Below are 20,746 nucleotides of genomic sequence, written 5' to 3' on the forward strand. Positions count from 1 at the left end.
CACTGAACCCTACTCTCCACGCGCTCTCATTTATTCTTAAAACATTTTGGACAGGTGTCCTCTCTTCTTTATAGCTGGATAAATTGAGGTTCAGAGATGGGCTTCGGCTAAAGTCAAGGCTGATAATTATAGGCACTAGCCTCATGAACTGGAAGTGTTTGAAAATACAGGGATGAGAAAGTGAACAAAATGAACTTCAGACCAAGGCTTCAAAAGGAACAGGTTGGGGGGGGAAGGACCTAGGGCTACGTGAACCCTACCTGGGCCTTACCTCTATCTCCATCATAACCCATCCCCACATCCTTTATCCTCTTCTTGGTGCTCATCTACCTTGACCTGGCCGCCACCTCTACCCTCCACCCAAACAATCCCAGACAGAAAAAGAGGACGCCAACCAAAATCAAAAATAGTGTTATTCTGGTGTCTCTGAAGCACGAAAAAAAAAAAAAAAAAAAAAAGAAAGAAGAAAAAAAGAAACCACCCTTCCCACATTTCAGCCCCCGGTCCAGGCCAAGGGGCTGCCCCTGCAGGCAGTGCAGGCCCAGGGGCCAAGACAGTCCTGGCCACGGGCTCGAAACGGGACCAGCCCACGGGTTTGACTTCTAGGGCCTGGCTGGGAGGCTGCCTGCCTCAGTTTAGGGAGCCCAGGCCCTCGACTAGGGATGAGAGATCAGGGATCAAGGCCGGAGGTCTGGGCCACTTAGTTCCGGTACGCTGGCTAAGGCAGCCAGAGGTCAGGGTTCAGATGTGGAAGCCAAAGCCACTCAGTTCTGTGGTCCAGCAGAGGGCCAGAGACCAGGGATCCAAGTTACTGAATCCTAGGGCTGGGATCCAGAGGGTACCAGGCCACTCAGTACTGATGCTCCAGCAGGGGCTGGGCAGCCGGGCTCTCACGCTCCTCAGCAAGGGCAGGCCAGTCACCCAGGATCCCAGTGGGTGTGCCACTTTCAGGAGCACTGCCGTCCAAGCAAGGAATGTCCTGGGCTGCTCTGGCGGGCGAGGAGGCATTGGTGCTGATATCCGGGCTGAGGCTGAGGTCTAGGGGCGCCTAAGGGAGGGGAGAGAGGTTGGTGGGAAAGCAGACCTGAGTAGCTCAGGACCCAACCCTTCCACAGGACCCTTACCTGAGATTTGGGGGTGCCTCCTTTGGGGCTCCCTGAGGCTGGCTCTGCCTCAGATCCCCCCAGCCCCTTCCGACCCCCCAGGGTCCACTTCCCGCTGGGACCCTCAGAACTGAGGAGACCGGGGCCAGGGGTTCTTGAGGGCCGGGGACCCTCAGTGGGGGCGGGAGAAGAAGGGGTTGGTCCAGGGAGCCGAGGGGGTGGCCACTGCAGCAGAGGAGGGGGGCGCCCATCACCAGAGCTGCTCAGGGAAGGCCGAGGGCCCCAGCCTGGACCCGGAGGGAGGGGCTGGTCTCCACTGCCTGTGGGAGACAGATAAGAGGGTAGAGATCTCAGCTAGGCCATCCTCCTCACCCACCAGTTCAGCCCGGCCTCGCCAGCTCACCTGCTGTGTTCTCAGGTGTAGGGTGTGCCAAGGGGGGGTTATTGCTGAGGGAGCCCAAGCCACCGCCTCCGCCACAGTCCGAGTCATCCACGTTCCCGCCACTATTGCAGCCGGCACCACAGCCCTTATGAAGCCTGGGATGGGGGCAGTGGGGAGGGACAGGTTGGCAGGGGGAGGGCCAGAGACCTTGCAGGCACAAGCCCCCGGCTCCAGGACAAGTCACCTAACATCTCTGAGCCCCAGGATCCTGTCTCTAACAGATTTTGCCATCTACTTTGCAGGGTCTTCTAAGAGAGGCGTTATCAATGGCTCTTAAGGCTAAAGGCCACCTTCAACTCTGGGAGAGCAGGATGAAGTCAGGTCAGCTCTGGGACGGTGTCAGCTCTCGGGGCCCAATCCTGGCTCCAGCACTTCCTCATTCTGAGCCCTAGGAGGAAGTGGCTTCACCTCGCTGAGCCTCTGCTTCTCACTCCAGGACCTCAGCCCCACAGGCTCGGGGTGGTGTTCTGGGCTCACCTCTCCCAGCTGTGCAGAAGCCAGCGGGCAATGGCACTCAGGCTGACAGGGCCACCCCACAGTGCCCGCAGCTGGGGGTGGCTGCCGGCCAGCGAGGTGGTGAGGGGGGACACATAGATGGGGTAGCCCAGTGGCTGGTCACAGGAAGAATTGATCATGTTGCGGAGTGCCTGCTTGGCGTTCTGGATGCTACCGCGTTCGGGGTTGCGGTTGCGCAAGAACACCAGCTCCTGCTGCTGCCCGGCCCACAGGCCACGTACACACTCGCGGTTCACCTGTGGGCGGCCACACACAAGGGTCAGGGGGTCAGTGCCAGGAAGGGGGCTGAGCGGGCACGGGGTGGGAAGGGGCATTCCCCACCTTGATGACTCGGAAGCTGAGGTGGCGCCGGTTAAGCATGATGATCTTGTACTCGTCGGAGGCGTCATCCAGGACGTGACGCAGAGCCAGCAGCGAGGGCGTGTTGCTGAGGATGGCGCTGCGCCAGGCTGGGTCGCCCTCGTGCGAGATGACCAGCCGCTCCTCGTTGGCTGCGATGGCGTCATACAAGGCGGCGGGCTCCTCATACTCATCTGGGGACGTGAAGTGATCCTGCGGGGTGGACAGGAGGGCCGTGTCAGTGGCCCCGCCCTGGGGAGGGGCTTCACCCCATGGCCCACCCTGCCTGGGGGCGTGTCCCCTACCTGGTGGAGCTTGAGGGCCATGCGAACTCCAGGCGCCACCACGCGATGAAGTAGGTCCATGTCGGCAAAGACCCACTCATCGCGTGGGGAGGTGATGCGGAAGTCCCCCTTGAACAGGGCGTGCAGGCCGTACAGGAAGGGCTCCAGGCTGTGGAAGAGAAGGCACAGGCGAGCGTGAAGGTTCCCGAGCTCTGGCTCTCCAGGCAGTGGTCGGAGCCGGGACCGCTCTTCCTGCGGGGCCTCAGTTTCCCCAGCCTGACAAGGTCCGTCTCCGTCTGGGTCCTTCACGGGGTGGTGAGGAACAGGCCTGATCATAACTGGGAGGTGTCTTGCCCACAGAGAGGAGCCACCCTGAAGGAAGGACTGATGTGGTTCCTGGGGGCTTCTGGCCCAGAGCTGTTCGCGGAGGGGGCAGGGGGAGTACAGGAGGCGCGGCCGGACCTGTGGCACTCACCTGGCAGACATGCTGTGCGAGGCCGTCCCCAAGGCCCGCCGGCCCAGCACGCACAGGCCAAAACACAGCGTGACCAGCGGCGAGTTCCAATCCTGGTCCACGGGCTGCGGCACAAGGACCCCGTCCCCAGAGCCCAGCTCAGACCAGGACAGGGAATGCGGGGCGGGGGGCAGGGCCCGGGCCGAGGGAGGCTGAGAGCAAGAGGGACTCGCACGGGGAAGGGAGAACTGGTGGGGCGAGGGAGGGAGGCAGCCCCAGGGTCATGGTGGCCGGACCTGGCTGCGCCGGGAGGCGCAGTACTGGATCCACTCGAGGTGCACCGCGCAGAAGGAGGGCAGTGAGAGGCCGGAGAGGCGGAGGTCATAGTCCTCATCCACGCTCAGTGAGAAGGTGGGGTCCGAGTCAGCGTAGCCCGGCGCCCTCACGGGCCGCAGGGCTGCTGCAATGCCCTCGTGGCTCAGCCACGCCTCCAGCTTCGGTGAGCGGCTGACGTAGTAGATGATGCTCTAGGAGGAGAGGGCAGGCATCAGAGCTGGGGCCAGTGACTGCGGTCATGCCCTAGTCGTGGGAGAGAAAGCACCAGGATGCTCCCTGGGCCATCCACCCTCGGCCCCTCTGAGTTCCCTGAAGCCACACGAGCAAGTGTGCCCCCCTCTCTTAGGCCAGGAAGCCCCCCTCCTTACACAGCATCGCCTGGAAGGTTCTGCCCTGTGGCAAGTGCTTGTCTGCTTGCTTCAGAAGATCCCTCATTTGAAGAAAGACTGGGGCTTAGACAGCAGACTTGCCTGAGGTTACACAGCAAAGCAGACGCAGCTAGGGGGTTCTAAACTGAACCCCCAGAACCTTCCACACCATGATGCTGTGGGATCCAAATCTCAGAGACCTTGGAAGGTCAGGCTGAGGTAGTGGGGCTGCCTGCAGGCCATGCCCGTAGGTCATGGGTCCCTTTAGGCAGGTGAGATGTGACAGCCACAGGGCTTCCACTCAGAAAAAAAGGCAAAGGCACAGTATCCTGTGCCCAAAGTCGGCGGCTCCTGTACCCCTTAAGTGAACGCTGGTTGCTGAGCAGGTGTTTGGGCAAATGGAGAAGAGCTTCTGGAAGGTAGACAGTCAGGATGGATGGGCAGTGTGTGGCTGGCAGTTGGTAACCAGCAAGGTTACAGGGATTCCATGGGCACCCTGGGATGGAGCCGATCTGGTCCTGTGCCTGGGGACAGGGTGGCCAGTCTGGGGCTGGGGAGGGTGCTGCAGCTGGCCATGAACAGAGGGCACCCAGACAAGACGAGGAATGTCCAGCAGGGTGGCTCCGGTGGGGCACCCTGCCCCGCACACCTGCCACCACGCCCGACTTATCCTTCCGAACTTCACCCCACGCTGTCCTTGGCAGAGCACTCCCCAGGTCCTCCAGACACCTGTACCCAGCTCTGACCGTGCCCAGCTTTGGAGGCAGCTGCATCCGTGGCAAGTTAGCTTCCCCATGGCACATTAAACTTGGCTGGGGTGGAGCTCATCTCAGCCTGCCAGCCCAAGCCTGGCTAGGTGCCTGGTGCACAGCCATGAGAAGGCTGCTGTTGGCCTTGAGCTGGGTTTCCGGGAGGCAGCAGGGTGACCTCAGTAAAAGCACTTTTCTGACAATGGGGGGGGGGGGGGAGAGGTGGACAGAACTGTGACCCCTGGATGACCTGAAGCTGGGAATGTCCCGGTCTGGACCACAGCCTCCTCCTAGGTGACAGTGAGAGGTGTGAGGCTCACAAGCCCTTCCTTAGAAGTGGATGGGTGGATAGGAAAAACCACAGAAGAATTACAGTTTTCTGACGTGTGCTGCAGAAGGGATGTCACTGGAGGCGAGAGGACAGCTGGGAGATGCAGACGCCTGCCCCAGAGATGACCTCAGGTGAGCAGGCCTATCTGGGCCCCAGGAGGCCTCCCCTCCAGACCCCACGCCAGGAGCCCCAGGGCAGATGTTAAGAGGGCACAAGGGACTGTGGCCAGTGACCACCCTCACCCCACTCCCTCGGTTCCCTTACTCTGGGGGTCACAAAGCTGCATCATTCCTGCCATCTCACAGAACTCCAGTAATCCCCACTTCTCAAGCGGGTAAACCAGACACAGCAAAGGAGGTGACATCGCAGGCTTCCCAGAACCCAGTCCAGGGCTCCTGCTGGACCCCACACTGTGCCTCACAAACCCCACCACCCCCAGCAGGTGCTTGGCACACCCAGACTGAGACAGGGAGGCCCAGGCTTGGGTCTAAGACTGGCTCTGCCACTTTTCTCCTGATTCTGGGGCCTCAGACTAATCGCCTCCTTCTGCGAGCCAGCTGCCATGGCTGAGACATCAGGACCTCTCTTGAAGGGTGTGGTGGGCTTCAGCCAGTTTAGGAGCCTGTCCCTTGGTAAGTACCACTGCTTGGCAGCCACTTCTATGATTATCACTTAACGCCACCATTGGTAGCATTATCGTCCCTCTGTGCTGGTGGGACCTGAGCCAGGGTCCTGGTGGTCTAGAAGACTGGCCTCAGCAACTGCCCTTCCCAGGACCAGCAGCCCAGTGAGGGGACCCATGCACATACTGCCCACTTTCCCCTGATCCCCTCCAAGGTGCATCTTCCAGAGAAGGGTGACAGGGAGACCCCCGCCCCCCAGTACCCTAATGCTAGAGCCACACAGGCCACTGAGGCCCCTGAGTCCTGGTGTCTGGTGGTGGGTGGCACCTTGGAGGATGCTTAACCTCTCTAAGGCTTCTGCTTCCCTTGGGAAAAACAGGTTCCCAACAATCCAGAAGATGACACTCAGGACGCTCCTGGTCAGTGAGCATTCGCTAGTGGGGACCCCTGCTGCCCAGCCACCCGCCCGACATACCTTGACGTAGTAAGTGATGAGGATCTTGCGGAGGTCAAACACCTGCAGCATGGAGGCGGCGTTATTGTCGCTGATGCTGTAGCCCTCCAGGACGTACTTGCTGGCCGTCACCTCCCAGGCCAGCCAGCGCTGCCCAAAGGCGGCATTGAAGGACAGGACCCGCGGCAGGTGGCCAGGCTCACAGCAGCAGCAGCCCTCATCCTCCTCCACGCCCTCCGTGATGGCCTCTACCTCGCGCTGCTGGCAGTAGGTACCTGGAGGGGAGGGGGGCAGTCAGGGGGCCACCAGCACATCCCGCCTGCCTTCTCCCCAGCCAGCGCCCCGGCCTTCGTCATTCCCTGCCCGGGGATGCCGTGTGAGTAAACGTTATTAAATGAACGGATCGACAAATGAACCCTTTCTCTTCCTGACTCCCAGGGGCCACAGCAAAGACCGAAGCTCACAGAGAAGTGACCTGCTCAAGTTTATGGTGCTCATGAGCTGTGCTTAGAGCCCCTCTGCACCCTCAGGGGCCTTTTCTGAAGCTGACATCCAACATGGACGTCTTCCGAAGGAAAAGAGCTAGCTCACCCACCAGGGGTCATAGGTGGCACCCAACCTGGGCCAAGCCCAAGACCACAGGGCAGGCAGTTGGGAGCGGAAGGGAGATCCCAGAGCTCCGGGCCCAAGCTTGTACCAGTGCAGCCTGTTCAGTCCCTGTGGACCCAGAGTCAGGGCAGGGACACAGCTTGGCCAAAGGAGACCCTGCCGCCTCACCATTTATAGCGGGAAACCCAGGCCTAGGGAGGAAGAGTGCCTTGCTCAAGGTCACCCTGCAAACCAGGGCAGGGATGGACTAGAATTCAGCCCTCACGCGCTATGCAACGCAGCAGCCTACGTCAGGCCCAGGCCCCGCGCTCACCCCGGAACTCAAGGCCACGCAGCTGGAAGGTGACGAGGCCATTGCCAACCTCGATGAGGTGCACCAGGGCGTTGAGGTAGTCAGAGGCCAGGACGAAGCAGTCGCCGGGGCCGTAGTTGCCCCAGCGGCCCAGCACCAGGTCCCCACACAGCGTGTGCTGCAGCGAGCGCGTCAAGTGCTCATAGAAGATGGAGTTGAGGTTGTTGTCGTCAGCGCCTGAGACCCAGGACAGACAGACAAATGGGCAAAATGACAAGTAAGCAAGGCTCCCTCCCCAGGGAGGCCTGGCCCTAAAAGCCCCCAGATGGCCAAGTACACACCTGGGTTCCGATCTAGCTGGGTGACCAGGCGGGTGTTGGAATGATCCACACGTTTAGTGCTGTTCAGAGAGAACGACAACACAGTTGGCTGAGAGGGTGAGGCTGCCCAGGGTTCAGACGATGATTCCCGCCAGCCCACCATCGCGTCCTCTGAGCCCACACCCCTGTTCTCTGGGCAGATGCCATGACAGCCCCACTGCACACGAGACTGAGGCTTCGGGACGTGAGGGGACTCACCTAGGACCACATGGCCAGGAAGCCCAGGGTGTGAGCCCAAGGCTCGGCCTGACTCAGGTTTTGCCCTCATCAGATCACCCATCTGAAGCCCACCGTGCCCAAGCACTTGCAACCTCGCTGTGGCACCCCCCTGCACCCCACCCCGCCTGGGCCCCGAGCTCCTCTCCCTTCCAGGTCCCCTCTGGGTGACCCGCCTGCTCCCGCAGTACTCACTTGTAGTCGCGCTCCCAGAACTTGAGGGGCCGCGCGTAGGACATGATGAAGACGGCACTGCCCAGCAGGGGGTTAAGTGGCGTGGAGAAAAGTGCCGAGAGCAGGGCCTGAACGAACAGCATGGCCGAGTCTGGGCGCAAGTCAAGGAGGTGGCAGGCATACAGGACCCTCCCTGACCTCCCTCACCACTCCTTGACCCCCATCAACCTGCCCCGTGCCCCCAACCCCCCCCCATCCAGGCCACAGCCCTCCTCGCACACCCCCACCCAGGCAGCGGGCGGCAGGCTGGGTACGTGGCACGGCAAAGGGCTGGGCAAAAGCGTGGAAAGCCGAGCCCCAGGTGATCTGCCAGGGCGCGATGTAGGTCAGCACAAAACGCAGCTTGTACAGCAGGTCCCACAGCTGGCAGGGTCGGAGAGGGGAGAAGTGAAAGATACACAGGTCACTCACAGAGGTGGGGTCTATCAAGTACCCATTCACAGCCTCGAGCCTACCCCAGTGGCTGCCCACGTGCGAGTCAAGCTCAAGATCACTCCCGGCCCTTTCTCTCTGGACCTGGCTCAAAGTATCCGTTACTGTTAGCAAACCCTCTATGGGAGCATTAGCCGTCTATTTGCAGGACCACCCTGGGAGCTTCCTATTGCTGTCCCATTTCACAGATTGGAAAGGTGAGGTTCAGAAAAGGTAGGGCAGGCAAATGACTTGCTCGGGCCATCAGTCAGTGATGAGGCTGGGCCTCAACCATGATACTGAGAGTCAAGAGACAGTCACAGGCCCCACCCTCAGAAGGGGATACAGTTTGGATCTCTACCACTCTGGGCCAGACCAGAAAACCAGACCAGAAAACCCATGTCAGGGTTATGCTGGGATCTTTGCTGGGATCCCAGGGCTAGGAAGGTACCACTACAGGCTTCCAGTACAGTGCCGAGGAATGGTTCTTTGTTCACAGTGATCCCTTCCCCCAACCCCTGATCAGGGGATCCCACAGCCTGGCAGAGCAGTCTGGATATACCCAGGCCCCAGGGGCTTCTGAAACTCAGCTCTTAACTGCTCCCCAGGGCTGTGGCTGGCAAAGGGGCAGAGCTCAGAGGCTGGTATCTAGAGGACAAGGCCAAGTCTGAACTGCCTTAACTGCTTATAAGGAAAGTGACCAAATACCATGATTCAGAGAAGAGGCAGCCAAGTGAGACAGACCTGGATTCAAGTCCTGGCTGGCTACCAATTCTCTGGGGGACCTGAGGCAAGTCACTTTAGCCCTTTAAACCAGTTTCCTCCGTGCCCCTGGATAAACTGCTGAGAAGGCCCACGGTGGGGCTGATGTGGAACAGCAGCTGCGAGGGCCGCAGGCCCCTGGGGGAGTTCTCCCTGCCACCCCGTTCCCGCCGCACAGCCTAGAGACTGCAACATGACCACCTCACCTTGCTGCAGAGCAGGGACATGAGGAAGTAGTCAAGCAAAAAGCCCTGGGAGAGGCGTGGGTAGTCGAAGTGGAAGAGCAGAACAGTGAAGGCCAAGGTTAGGTACTGCTGGGGCGGGCAGCAGAAGGCTGAGCGCAACAGCTTCAGCCCAGCCACGGTCATCAGCAGCGCCCGGCAGCTGTAGACGAGAAGCAGGCATTATGTGCCAGGCAGGGCTCAGGAGGCAGAGATGGCTGCCCATCCCTCCCCGGCCCTGGCCTGGGCGCCGCTGGGCTGGGCCCTGCTCTTTTGGGCTGGTGACTCTCAGCCTCTGCTCTCTAAAGGGGTCGCCCTTTTTAGACACATCTGGGAGACACGTTTGTTTTCCAAGAGGCAACTGTCTCAACAGAAAGGGTCAGAAGCCCGAATCCTGCTTTAGTTGGCTGGGCAACGGAGGCAGGTTTTCATTCCCTCTGTGGGCTTCAGCATCCCACGTGTCACGTGGGAACGCAAGTGGTGGGATGGTGGGGGCGGGGCAGTCCTCACTAGAGGCAGAACTTGTCCGGGTGGCTGACGACAGCATGGGCGTCCACCGTGAGGGCATTGAGCACCACGGCGGGGTAGATGAGGTACTTCTCGATGCACTGCAGGCCGGCATACAGCTTCTCAAACCACATCACCTGGGCAGCGCCTGCGAGAGAAGGCAGGACTGGTGACTCTGTGTGCTCCCCTCTTACCGCAGGGCCAAGTCAGGTGCGCTCCCAGAGGGAACCTGGAGAGAGGGCAAACCAGGGGACATGGCTCTTCAGGTGCCTAGAAGCTTTGTGGCAGCTCAAATGAGGGCAATGAGGCCCGGACAGGGCACATCAGGGGCCCAGGGCACGCTCTTTGCCTGTTCTGCTGTCTGAAAACAAATGGAATGAGGCCATCCAACATGCCCACTGGAGCCAAGGCAGGCTGGATGAGGCCCCTATGCGCTGTGACCTTGAGCTGCAGGGCCCTTCGTAAGGGGCCACTGCCACCTGGCTTGAGCTGATCATCGTCACGCGGGGATGGGCAAAATCTTTTATCGCTTAAGTAAAACGGCACGTGGAACCTTGCATAACAAAACCAGACGATTAAACAGAGACTTAAAGGTGTTTTTATCACAGGGCTCAAATGAAAATCAGCCAGGCAGACCTGGTCTACTGGAAACCAATCTGTGATCCCGGACGACAGATCCCTTTAGAGCCTTGGAATTCTACTTCCTCCATCTCCTCAGAGAAAGCAAAAGAGGCGGGGAAAAGGGCAGGGCAGGCAGGGTGAGAGCAAAGCAGGGGCCAAGCTGGGGCACAGCAGGCAGGAGAAGGCAGGCAGGGCCCTCGAAGGGGCTGCAGGGTCAGGGCGGTCAGGACAGCCCGGGTGGAGGCTGCCCCCTGCCGGCAGGCTGCAGGTCAACCAGGAAATCGGGGCAGGAGGGGCGGAGGGGTGGGGGCAGGCACTCACCTCGAACTTCATACTGGCTGTACTCCAACGGCTTCAGCACAGGCTGCGACAGGCAGAACCAGGGCAGCTGTTTGCGGAGCTGCGGCAGCAGGTAATGCGTGAAGAAGCCCACGGCCCCAGCCAGTGCGTACAATACGAACCCCAGCACCGACTGCAGGAGGGAGAGGCCAGAGGCTCAGCCAAGGGGAGCAGGCCAAGGAGCCAAGGGGGCCTGGGCACGGGCTGGGCAGGGGCAGAGAAAGACACGAGGCCATGGCTGCCCAGGGCCCTCGGGTGGAGGAGGCTCCGGCAAAGACCCAGGGGACAGGGGTGGCCCATGCCACACGAACCTTCAGGGCGATGAAGACGGTGCTGGCGCTGATGGCAAAGGTGAGCACGGCGATCACCACACACATCACCAGGTCAGAGTGCAGGACCTCACGCTGCAGGGCCGGGAAACACCAGCGTGGGTGCCCGCCGCCCGGGGGGCTGACCACACCCTGTCAGCTCCCCACCCCAAGACTAGAACCCCACACTCCAGCCCCTCACCACCGACTGGCGCATCTTGTCTGGCAGTGGGTCTGGGGGCTCGGCCCGAGCCGTCTCCAAGCTCCGCTCCTCCAGCTCGGGGAAGAGCTTGCTCCGAATCAGAGACCTGGGGTGGGTGAGAAGAGGCAGAGGCCCGGGTCTGCAGAGGCCACACTCCTGCCGCAGGCACCAGGGTCGGTTGGGGCCAGGCACGTGCACGGAACACCCCCGCCCCCGCAACCCTTGCCATGCACGGACACACACGCAGACACACACATGCGCACGGACAGGCACGTGCAGGCACCCACCAGAGCACGGTGGGGTCACTGCTCTGACGGCTCAGGTGGTAGGACAGGGCCACCAGGAGGCCACAGAAGACCGAGAAGAGGACAGGGACGTGCTGCTCCGGCCAAGGAGTCTGGGGAGAGAACCCATGCTGGTCAGGGGAGGCAGGGTAAGCGTGGGGGGAGGGGAGGATCCACCGCCCCCTCCCCCTGCCCCGGGAGAAGCCACTGCTGAGCCCAATTCACAGTCCTGTCCCAACAACACCCCTGGGCCTCAGCATGCCCCCCACCCCACAGGTCATCCCTACCTTGATGGCCCCAAGGCAGAAGCCGTAGAGCAGGGCAGCAGCCAACAGGCTGCGGGAGAGGCTAAAGACGGCAGTGAGCGGGCTGGTGGCGGCTGTCAGGTGAGAAACAGCAGGTAAGGCCCGACTGCTACCTGCTGCTGCCCCACCTCACCCGCACCCCACTGCCCTCGATTCTCACAGGCTAACCTCCCTGGGACCCATCACTAGCCCATTGTTCTCTGCTCCTCGAGCCCTGAGAGGCCTTCAGGGCTTCTGGCATTCTTGGGTTGAAACCACTTGTTTGGGGAGGGGAGGAAGCAGGGGGAGGGGACGGGCTCTTGATCCACACCTATAGATACCCACAGTATAGACACAGGAGAAGACTCAGCAAAAGGCTGGAGCCACACACCCAACCCAAGGCCCCTCCTGGGCCCCACACTGCCTCCCGACACGCAAGCCACCTATGGGCCCCCTACCTGTACCCCCAAAGCCGTGCATATCTATCTGCTCCAGCAGGTACATGAGGCAAGTGTTGACCTGGGGCAGGAGGCCCAGGAGGAAGACGAACGGGAAGCACAAGGTGAACACTGCCAGGGAGGGAAAGCAAAGGCCCGGCCGGTCAGCCTGCAGGCCACCCCTTGGCCCACCGTTGGGGCCTCACTCCCGAGTCACCTCAAGGCTGCCCAATCTCACCAGTGGCCACGTCCCGGGCACAGAAGAAGAAGGAGGCGGAGAAGAGCGTGAGGCCATACAGGGAGACGGGTGGGAAGGGCTGAGCTGAGCCCAGGGCGTCCAGCAGCCAGATGAGCACACAGCAGATACAGAAGTAGACAGGCCGGCTATATGCGATCACCCAGTTGTGGCCCTGGGGAGTGGGACTGTGAGGGGCCAGGCCTCCCCCACTGACCACCCCGCACACATGTGCGCACACACACGCACGTGCTCACGTGCCCTACCCGTGGCCCTGGATCTAAGACAGAAAGCCTGGCAGGGTGAGGGCAGCAGGACTGAGGATCTGAGGCCATACGGGTGGTGAGGGAGCCCTGCCCCTCCCAGACCCCTGCACACCTGGTCTCAGCCCCTGCCAGCCCCACATTTGAGCACCCTCGGGAAAGCACTCTACTCACGTGCATGGGAGATGCCGCATCAGGCTGGACACTCTGGAAAAAGACAGGAGCTACATTCGCAACAGAAGCCAGAGCCCAGGACATGCTTGGTTCCACCACTGGCTGTCAGGAGTAACCAGGGCAGGATCCTAAACTGTCCTGAGCCTTGGTTCTCTCATTTGTAAGGCAAGGGGCTGGTTACAGGGAATCTCAAGTGTCTTATCTGCTTTCCAGCTCACACCCCTCAAAATGGATTATGGGAAAGGAGGCATGTGGAGAGAGGTGGGGCGGGGGGGGGGGGGGGGGGGAGGGAGGTGGCCCAGGGAGTAAGGACTGACCTTCAGCAGGGAATACTGGCAGGAGGCAATGACCAAGCAGAACTGGAAGACCCAGATATCCGTGAAGAAGCCCTTAAGCAGCAGCAGGTAGCCCAAGAAGGCAACGAGGCTGCTCAGGCCTACGCCGAGTATGTTCTCCACCAGCCCCCGAGTCCTGGAGAGACAGCAAGGTCAGGGCACATCCAACTCCTTACCGGCTAGGGGGGCAAAAGTGGGTGGAGCACAGAGGACAGGACCCAGCCACAAAGGCCCACGTTTGTGCCTGTGCCCGCGCCACCCCCTCATCCTCTGAATGTCGGAATCTAGACCTCTCAGGCATGGAGGCCAGTTCGCACCTCTTCTAGGAAGCCACCCCATTGCTACCCTGAATCCCAATCTTCGTCCCTTCTAGACCCTGTAGGCTCCAAGTGCCACCGCTCCGGGGACTGCCTGTCTCTAGCCTATGCATGCCATGCACACAGGCAGTGCCCCACAAACACTGGCTGCAGTGCCGGGAGGAAATCCAGACCATGGAAGCCAGGACACGGGCTCTTAGGCCCAAGTCATCCATGCAGACAAGAGAAGCCACTTGACTTCTCTATCGGACTTCCTGGGCCTCAGTTACCCCTAAGAAATGGGAAAGCTGAGACAAAGAGTTTGCGAGCTTTTTTAGACCGTGGACCTCTATTCAAGAAAATCTAAAATAAAAACAGATATAAACAAGAGACCGGACAAGAATGGTTTGTCTTGAGTGGAGCTTTGGGACAGAGGAGTAACTAGAGCACCATCCGCTTGGCCACCCCTTCACGCTCCAAAAGGACCTAGCAGAAGCCCACTCCAGCCCTTGACACACCTTCAGTGACCCCCAGCAACGGTTAGGCTTCCTGCTGCCATGATGGCCTCCATATGTTCACAGGGTTCAGAAGGCTGGGGGGCCAGGGGCCAGGGGCCGAGGCGGGTGGGCACTCACCGGTCCAGGAGGGCCAGGAGGGCCAGCCGCTCATAGCGCACAGACGTCCAGCGGCCAGGAAGAAGCCAGTACTTGTAGCTGTGCTGGGCACGAGGTGGTGCCTCCTCCATCAGCGTCTGCTCCTGGGATTCGTGCAGGGAGTCCTGGTCCAGCAGGTCAAACTGCGGTCCCCACAGCCGCAGCCATCAGCCCCTCGCCCCCCACACGGTCCACTGCCACCATCCCCCTGCCCGGTGCACACTGGCTGGTCAGCCGGGTTCCTCCAGCACAGAGTCCCCGCCATCGAGCAGCCCTGTGGCCTGTCCTGACGCTCCATCACAAAGGCCTGATCCTCTCTCCAGGTTCCTAGGACTCAATGGCTCAATGGCTGCTGGGGACCTGCCAGGGCTGCTGTGGGCCACAGTCACCAGTGCCGTCCGTGTCTTCCCCGCTCAGGCAGCCTCTCCCACCTCTTCCTGGGCTCGGTGAAATCCACATTTGGGACGCAGTGCAATGCTACCCTCCTCCTGGACAGAGCCATCAGGCTCACTCTGACCATCCTATCCCAGAGCACACAGGGAACCAGCCCTGATGACAGGCCTGGGTGCCAATGCCAGTACTGTGAGGCCCCGGGCAAATACCTAATCTCTTTGGATTTCTTGCATCTTTCGTTCAACAAATACTCATGGGGCACAACTATACGCCTCGCCCTGGGCCTTAGGGATACAATGCAGAGCCAAAGATGCACAGCCCCTGCCTCTGGATGTGGCCATCAGCTGTCTCAGGACCGTGGTGCCTATCCCATGTGACAAGTAAGGAGAATAAATACACCAGAAAGGGACACGTGGGGCTTCTGGGCACTTTATATATTGTTTGTGACCCTGAGTGTTAGATGAGTGGGTGCTCCTTTCACGACTGTTCTCTAAACTCTGACTCTGGCTTTGAAGCATCTTTAATGCTTCTGCCATTATTAGATCCTGTAAACTGTTGTCCAAACTGGGGTACTTTTGGGAGTGAGATGGGAGCCCGTGAATAACCCCGCTAAGGCAACAAGCTCGAACAGAGTGCCCCGTGCTATGCAGTGCACCTGGGCCCTGCACAGGGAGCAGCACAGCCAAGTACGTGGAAGAAAGCGCCTCTTCCACAGGTATCACTGTCGACACTCGTCATCCCCACTTAGTAGGGGCCCGTCTGGGATAAAGGAGATACCCTAGACACGCCTGTTGAGTAAGCAAATAAACAACTCCTTGGGCCCCAGAGATCCAGAGAGCCTGCACGCCCAGTGTCAGCCATCAAAGGTCAGGATGGACACCTCAGGGCCCCCGGGAGCCCTTACTTGGAACGGCTCGTCCCTCCTGGTACCTGGGCAAGTGCTCAGTCACCTGCCCCCCCACCACTGCCCCTCCCGCAGGTCCTTCCCTGACCGCTGGCTCCTCACCTCTGGGATCTCCAGGGGCACGCGGCGCACCTGCATACCCTGTAGAACCACTGGCCTTGGCTGCAGCAGGTTCAGGCCACCTGCCGCCTCAGGGACATCAGCCGAGTGGAAACTGGAGGAGTGTGAGTGGCGGTCCCTGTGGGAACAGCAGCCATGAAGGTTAGGCCACTGGAGAGCCCTGGGACAGCGGGGGGACTGAGGCCAAAGTCAGGCCACAACCGGGGCCCCAAGGGGGCTGCTCAGATACAGAACACAGGAAACAGGTGGCAGGAAGACCTCCCTCCCAGGCCCTGGTTCCTAGAAGCCTCCTGCCTAGAGATGTCGTGTTCCTACAGCGTAAGCACCCCTACAGGCCTGCCCTTTGCCACTCTCCACCCTCTTCTCCTAGAGATTCTGAGCTGCCCCTGCCCCAGCCCCGGGAAGAGAGAATGTCCCTAGAAACAGCGGCCCAACAGGCTGCCGGCCGGGCGAGCCCAAGCTTGGAGACTCACCAAGCTCCATTGGCTGCCTGCTCCCCCTGTTGCCCCACAGGGTTCTCGTAGCCGCCTCCAGCCAGGCCAAAGGTGTAGGAACGCCGCACGCCTGGGGCAAGGGTATGGGACACAAAGCAGCAGATCAGGGACAGGAGCACCCAGGCCTGACCCACGTGGACCGTCATGCAAGGAAGAACCGCGTGCTACGTCCTCCTGGGTGGCAGCCCAGCCCCTAGGGACCACGAGCTGGAGAGGGGAGAGACCGCGGGTCAGCCGCCCTGGGTTTGGGATTCTCTCCCGCCACTTGCTCAGCTGTGACCTCAGTCTGTGTCTCAGCCTCCTCAGCAGCAGGGCAAGGATTACGAGGCTACCCCGTGCCTCAGGGCGGCTGCAAGTTTGAGGTCAGGCAGCCCAGGTAAAGCGGTCGGTCACCACAGGGCTGAGAGCGTGGTACGTGCCCGACAGAGCAAGCGCTGCTGCGAGGACTACAAAACCCCCCGCGTGAGGGCCAGGGGGTGTGGGGTCAGCCGGGCTCAGGGGCTCGGCCGCTGGACTCAGGGGAGGGGCTCACCGCTCTCGTCGTAGAAGTAGTGCACGGCGCCCTCGGAGGTGTCATCAAAGGTGCAGGCCTCGTGAACGGTGGCGCCGGCCCGGGTGAGCAGCAGCGAGGAAGCAAAGTGCAGGGCAGAGGGCAGCGTCAGCGCCCGGGAGTGAGAGGCGGCCCGGCCCCGCTGAGCTTCCTGCAGGCTGCTGAAGAGGGGGGTCGGCCCACGGGTCAGCGCCACTTAGAGCCACGGGCCCCCACCGCCCCTCCAACCAGCCAGCAGGGGCTCACCTGGGCGGCGAGCCCATAACAGAGGCTGGAGGGGTGGGGTTGCTTCCCGCATTGTGGCGCCTGCGGATCGCCTGAGTGCGCCTCACACTGCTTGTGCGGTCCCGCTTGCCGGTCTCCTCGGCCGCTGCCCAGAGAGAGGCCCCAAGCATAAGCGACACGGGCTTGGACACGTCAGGGGGAGTGCGGGGCAGGGGGGGGGGCGGGGAGCAGGCAGCAGCTGCTCCTGCACGGAGCTAAGTGTCAGGCCTCATTCAACTCTGTCCTGCCTCTGGGGCCTAGCCAGGTCACCTAACCACACTTGTGCCTCAGTTTCCACGCTTGGAAATGAAGATAGGACCTTGCCCTGCCCCACTGGCGGCCCAGGACAACGAATGCAGATGCTGAGGATCCTCGACGGGCGGAGGCTTTGTACTAACTGCCAAGATCTGGAGCCAGGTGTCTGAGGTCTCTCGGCCCTGCTCAGGTGAGGGGTTCAGCAGACGCCTCTCACTCACTCAGTCCACCTCCACCTGCTCCCTGAGGCAGAGGCTGAGCTGACTCTGACCAGCTCGTCTGCAGCCTGGCCCTTGTCCAAACCCAAGCCCATAGCTAGCTCGTCTCCCCACCCCACCCCCAGCAGAGCGGGCACTCACCTCCCCCCACAGCACCTTCCTCTTGCAGCTCCCCCCGCCAGCCCGGCTGGTTGGCGGCAGGTCCCCTGTGGGCCTCAGCAGGCAGCAGAGCGGGCTCCCCAGCAGCCAGCTCCACCCCCGCCTGGGCCTCCAGCTCAGCCTTGGAGCCAGCCAGGGGGGCCCTGAGGACATCGCCCCCTGCCCCATCCATGCTCAGCACTCGGGCATGCGTTTTGGCGCTGGCGGTACTAGGCGTCCGCTGGGTCCCATAGGGCCGCTTGGGGGGCACAGCCGTCCCCTCCTCAGCCCCATGGGGGGCCCGTCGCTTCCGGGGTCTCCCTGCTGCACCACGGGAGCTCTCGGGGGAATAGCAGGAAGTAGAAGAAGAGCTGTCAGTACTGTAGCGGCGCTGAGATCGGAGGCTGGAGGCCGGGCTCAGTTCGCTGCCCTCGCTGGTGTCTTCGTCCTCAAAGAAGCCCCCGCCTTCAAGCAGGGGCCGCCGAGGGGCACGGCCAGGTGGGGAGTGTCTTCGCATGGGTGGCCGCCGTTTGCTGGGCCGCAACAAGGCCAAGTCCTTGGGCCGCACGACCAGGAGCGGCTCGGCCGGGCCCGGTGGCGTCCCTGCTCCTATGACCGTGTCAAAGGAACGCAGGGTGTCATCTGAGGGGACTCCAGCATCTGGTGACGCAGGCAGCTCAGCCTCAGAGGGTGGGTCTGTGTCGCTGCCCTCCGGGGCTTGCCCCCCAGGGGGGCTGTCCAGGTGGGTGGAGTTGGTTTTCTCACTCTTGAAGCTGCTCAGCGTCTCCCTGTCAGTGCCACTGAAGCAGGAATCCGAGGAGCCGGCTTTCTGGGGTGTGGGCTCCCCAGAGCCCCGTCTGTCCAGGGGCTGGTAGCCGCCTGCTGCCCGGCGTTGTTCCCGTCGACTGCTGGTCCTCACCAGGGCCCGGTCAGGCCGGGTCAGGGTCAGGAAGCTCTTGCTCAGCTCCTGGCTGAGGCTCCCCTTCAGAAGGGGGCTCATGGGAGTATCGGCCACACTGCTCCCCCTCCAGGGGGCTCCATCCCCAGCCAGGGGAGAACGTTCTGAAGAGTCTGTGCTGGGGAGAGAGGGGTCTGGGGCAGCCCCCGGGGGTGTCTGGGGAAGGTCTCCAACTATCAGAGAAAAGGAAGACAGAAAGTGAGGGAAGGGCATGCTGCAACAGGAACCGGTCGCTAAGAGGGTCCTAAGGCCGCTGCTTCCCCAGAGCCCAGCGGGGGCAGGACAATAAGGAGGCCCCAACCTGAAGGATAAAGAGAGCCCCGGAGAAACAAAACTTGGGGTGACTCAAAGACAAGTCAGCTAGTCCTCCCCCCGCTGCCAAGTCCCTGCCCTATCATGCCCACTCACTCAGTTTCTCCTGGGAGCTTAACTTCAGCATCTCTCGATCAGCCGAGGTCACGATCACGTTGTTGCTGCCCTGCTCCCGAACCAGCTCCTTGATGTCTGCGACCATGGCCCCACAGGTGTCAGCAGGACTTCAAGGCACCGGTGTGCCATCCCGTTCCACACCACCAAACTCAGCCCTGAGCAGGAGCCACCTACCTCTGAGGGGCCCGGAGTCCTCCATCCGGGGCAGCAGCTCCTAGGCACACAAACAAATGAAGGAACACGCCGAGTAAAACGAAGGTTCAGGACATACCCACAGTGGGTTCGGGCTCCCAAGAGAGAAGTGGGACAGACTGACGCTAGGAACCACTCACCGAGACCTGATTGAAGCCAAACACGGAATGCTGGGAGCTACAGCGTACCGGCGGTGTAGAACTCACTTTCCGAAACACTGTCATCTCCACTCCGGGGTCCCTAGCAGTGGAGAAAAACATCAGCTTTCAGCTGACCTCCCCTCTTCCCATTGTACTTCCTCCACCATCGCCGGCACTCCTCTCTTCTCCAGGGTCCTCTCGAAAGTCTGGGGCTGACCGCAGAGCTAGCACTCAACTGCTCACGGAGCCAATGTCCCCTAAGCCCCCAAACCTTAAGGCCAGGCACCAGGACCCCTCAATTACCACCACAACCCCTACCCCACCAACCTGGGCAAACTGCTGTCCCCCTGTGCAGGCTCTTCTTCCGGCTCCCCCATGGTAGAGTTGTGCTTCTCCACGATCTCGCCCTGGTCGAACATAGCATGCAGCCGATAGTTCACAGTCTTGATAGTAGCGAAGATGACAGCCACCACAAGGCAGTACACACCGGCCACCATCAAGCTGGGGGGCAGGACCTGGAGATGGCAGCAAGTCAGGCTCCTCTTTATACAGCCCTGGCCCCATGGGGTAGGCCTACCACCACAGTCAGAGCCAGGATTCACAAATTCACAAGACTTCATCGCCCATCCCTTGCTACAACTGGTACCAAGACCTTGTCGAGAAGCTCGGTCCTCTAACTGGGGTCAGATTAAGTGAGGGGCTCAAGGTCACCCAGCCCAACAAAAGAAGAATTTGGCCACTCTTCCACCTACCCCAAACGCTGCAGTGAATCCTCTCCACACCCCAAGTGCCCAAGGCACAGCCCGGAATCCCTACCAGGTTGGCACCCCTCCCTGACATCCACCCTCCCTTTCCCCGCGAGAGTCACAGGTGGCGGCAGCATCTCACCATGTACAGCAAGAAGGGAAAGGTGAGCAGGAAGATCCAGACATAAAGGTGGAAGCAGTTGGAGAAGGTGCTCTGGTGCGGGTCGAAGAACCAACCGCCGGTGAGCGAGGCCCACACCCCCTGGCGCAGGATCTGCAATACCTGCGACCCCATGGCCCCGCCGCTGATGCGCGCGCCCCCCTCCCGGGACCCTCATGGGGGCGGCCGCCGGCCCATGCCCCGCCTGGCGCCCGAGGGCCCCGGGGCCCGGCCTCGAGCTCACGCCATGGCCTCCCCCAGCGGGGGAGAGGGGTCGCCCGGGCAAGGGGGCGGGCAGGGGGCGGGGCCGGCCGGAGCAGTCAGCGGAGCGAGGCCTGGGCGCGGGGGTGGAGCCTCATCAGGGGCGGGGTCCAGGCCCCCACCCCCGGCCCAGAACTGTTCCGAGGGGCCGATCCGGTAGGCAGGCGCGGGGCACGGGCCGGGCACCCGTCGGCGGCATCCAGAGATGGGCGTGGAGTGGGTGCTCCGGGGGTGCAGACGACGACTCCCTCGGCTCTGGCCCGGGGAGAGCCCCGGGACCCTGAGGTCCACTTCCGGGGTTACAGGTCACTCTCTTCGGGCTCCGCGCTCGCCCGGCTACTGCAGGAGCCGGCCCAAGGGGGAGGCCGGAAGGAACCGCGAGCCGCCAGCCAACAGTGGCGCATGCGTGCGACGGGCCTAGTTGAGACCCGGAAAAGGAAAACCTGACGGCAGGAAACCCGA

The 20,746-nt window shown here is 61.5% G+C and overlaps 1 protein-coding gene across 6 annotated transcripts; it reads right to left on the bottom strand.

Annotated features, from left to right (window-relative positions):
* Positions 1 to 398: 398 nt before the first annotated feature.
* On the bottom strand, positions 399 to 20,705 carry PCNX3 (pecanex 3). Of its 6 annotated transcripts, none has more exons than XM_027045115.2 (35): positions 20,006 to 20,701; positions 19,445 to 19,632; positions 19,118 to 19,217; positions 18,960 to 18,999; positions 18,765 to 18,860; positions 17,402 to 18,529; positions 16,770 to 16,893; positions 16,506 to 16,681; positions 15,953 to 16,043; positions 15,462 to 15,597; positions 14,045 to 14,205; positions 13,096 to 13,249; positions 12,779 to 12,811; positions 12,345 to 12,516; positions 12,128 to 12,238; positions 11,673 to 11,764; positions 11,389 to 11,498; positions 11,102 to 11,207; positions 10,903 to 10,995; positions 10,574 to 10,724; positions 9,635 to 9,779; positions 9,110 to 9,287; positions 7,985 to 8,093; positions 7,692 to 7,821; positions 7,242 to 7,300; positions 6,922 to 7,137; positions 6,021 to 6,274; positions 3,435 to 3,665; positions 3,160 to 3,263; positions 2,706 to 2,853; positions 2,383 to 2,613; positions 2,023 to 2,297; positions 1,507 to 1,640; positions 1,125 to 1,423; positions 399 to 1,048 (listed from the first exon to the last, which is right to left on the bottom strand). In XM_027045115.2, exons 1-35 carry the CDS (start codon positions 20,156 to 20,158, stop codon positions 851 to 853), a joined length of 6,126 nt encoding a protein of 2,041 aa, XP_026900916.1. In that variant the 5' UTR covers positions 20,159 to 20,701; the 3' UTR covers positions 399 to 850. The 6 variants fall into 6 exon arrangements, 5 of the variants coding, with proteins under 5 accessions (XP_026900916.1, XP_026900917.1, XP_026900918.1 ...); XM_027045116.2 differs by having other exon boundaries at positions 14,045 to 14,187; positions 16,506 to 16,684; positions 20,006 to 20,700; XM_027045117.2 differs by having other exon boundaries at positions 400 to 1,048; positions 14,045 to 14,166; positions 16,506 to 16,684; positions 20,006 to 20,699.
* Positions 20,706 to 20,746: the final 41 nt, after the last annotated feature.

Source organism: Acinonyx jubatus, chromosome D1 (genome assembly GCF_027475565.1).
Source record: "Acinonyx jubatus isolate Ajub_Pintada_27869175 chromosome D1, VMU_Ajub_asm_v1.0, whole genome shotgun sequence".
In the NCBI taxonomy this organism is placed as follows: Eukaryota; Metazoa; Chordata; class Mammalia; order Carnivora; family Felidae; genus Acinonyx; species Acinonyx jubatus.

Excerpts from the sequence above, each read along its gene's own strand:
- PCNX3 (XM_027045114.2), bottom strand. The coding sequence starts at position 20,158 with ATGGGGTCGCAGGTATTGCAGATCCTGCGCCAGGGGGTGTGGGCCTCG. Across the intron at positions 16,894-17,401 it reads GGAAGGTGCTGTGGGGGGAG|CGGCCGAGGAGACCGGCAAG; the intron begins GTGAGTGCCCGC and ends CTCTCTGGGCAG. Across the intron at positions 1,641-2,022 it reads CTTCTGCACAGCTGGGAGAG|GCTTCATAAGGGCTGTGGTG; the intron begins GTGAGCCCAGAA and ends CCCCCATCCCAG.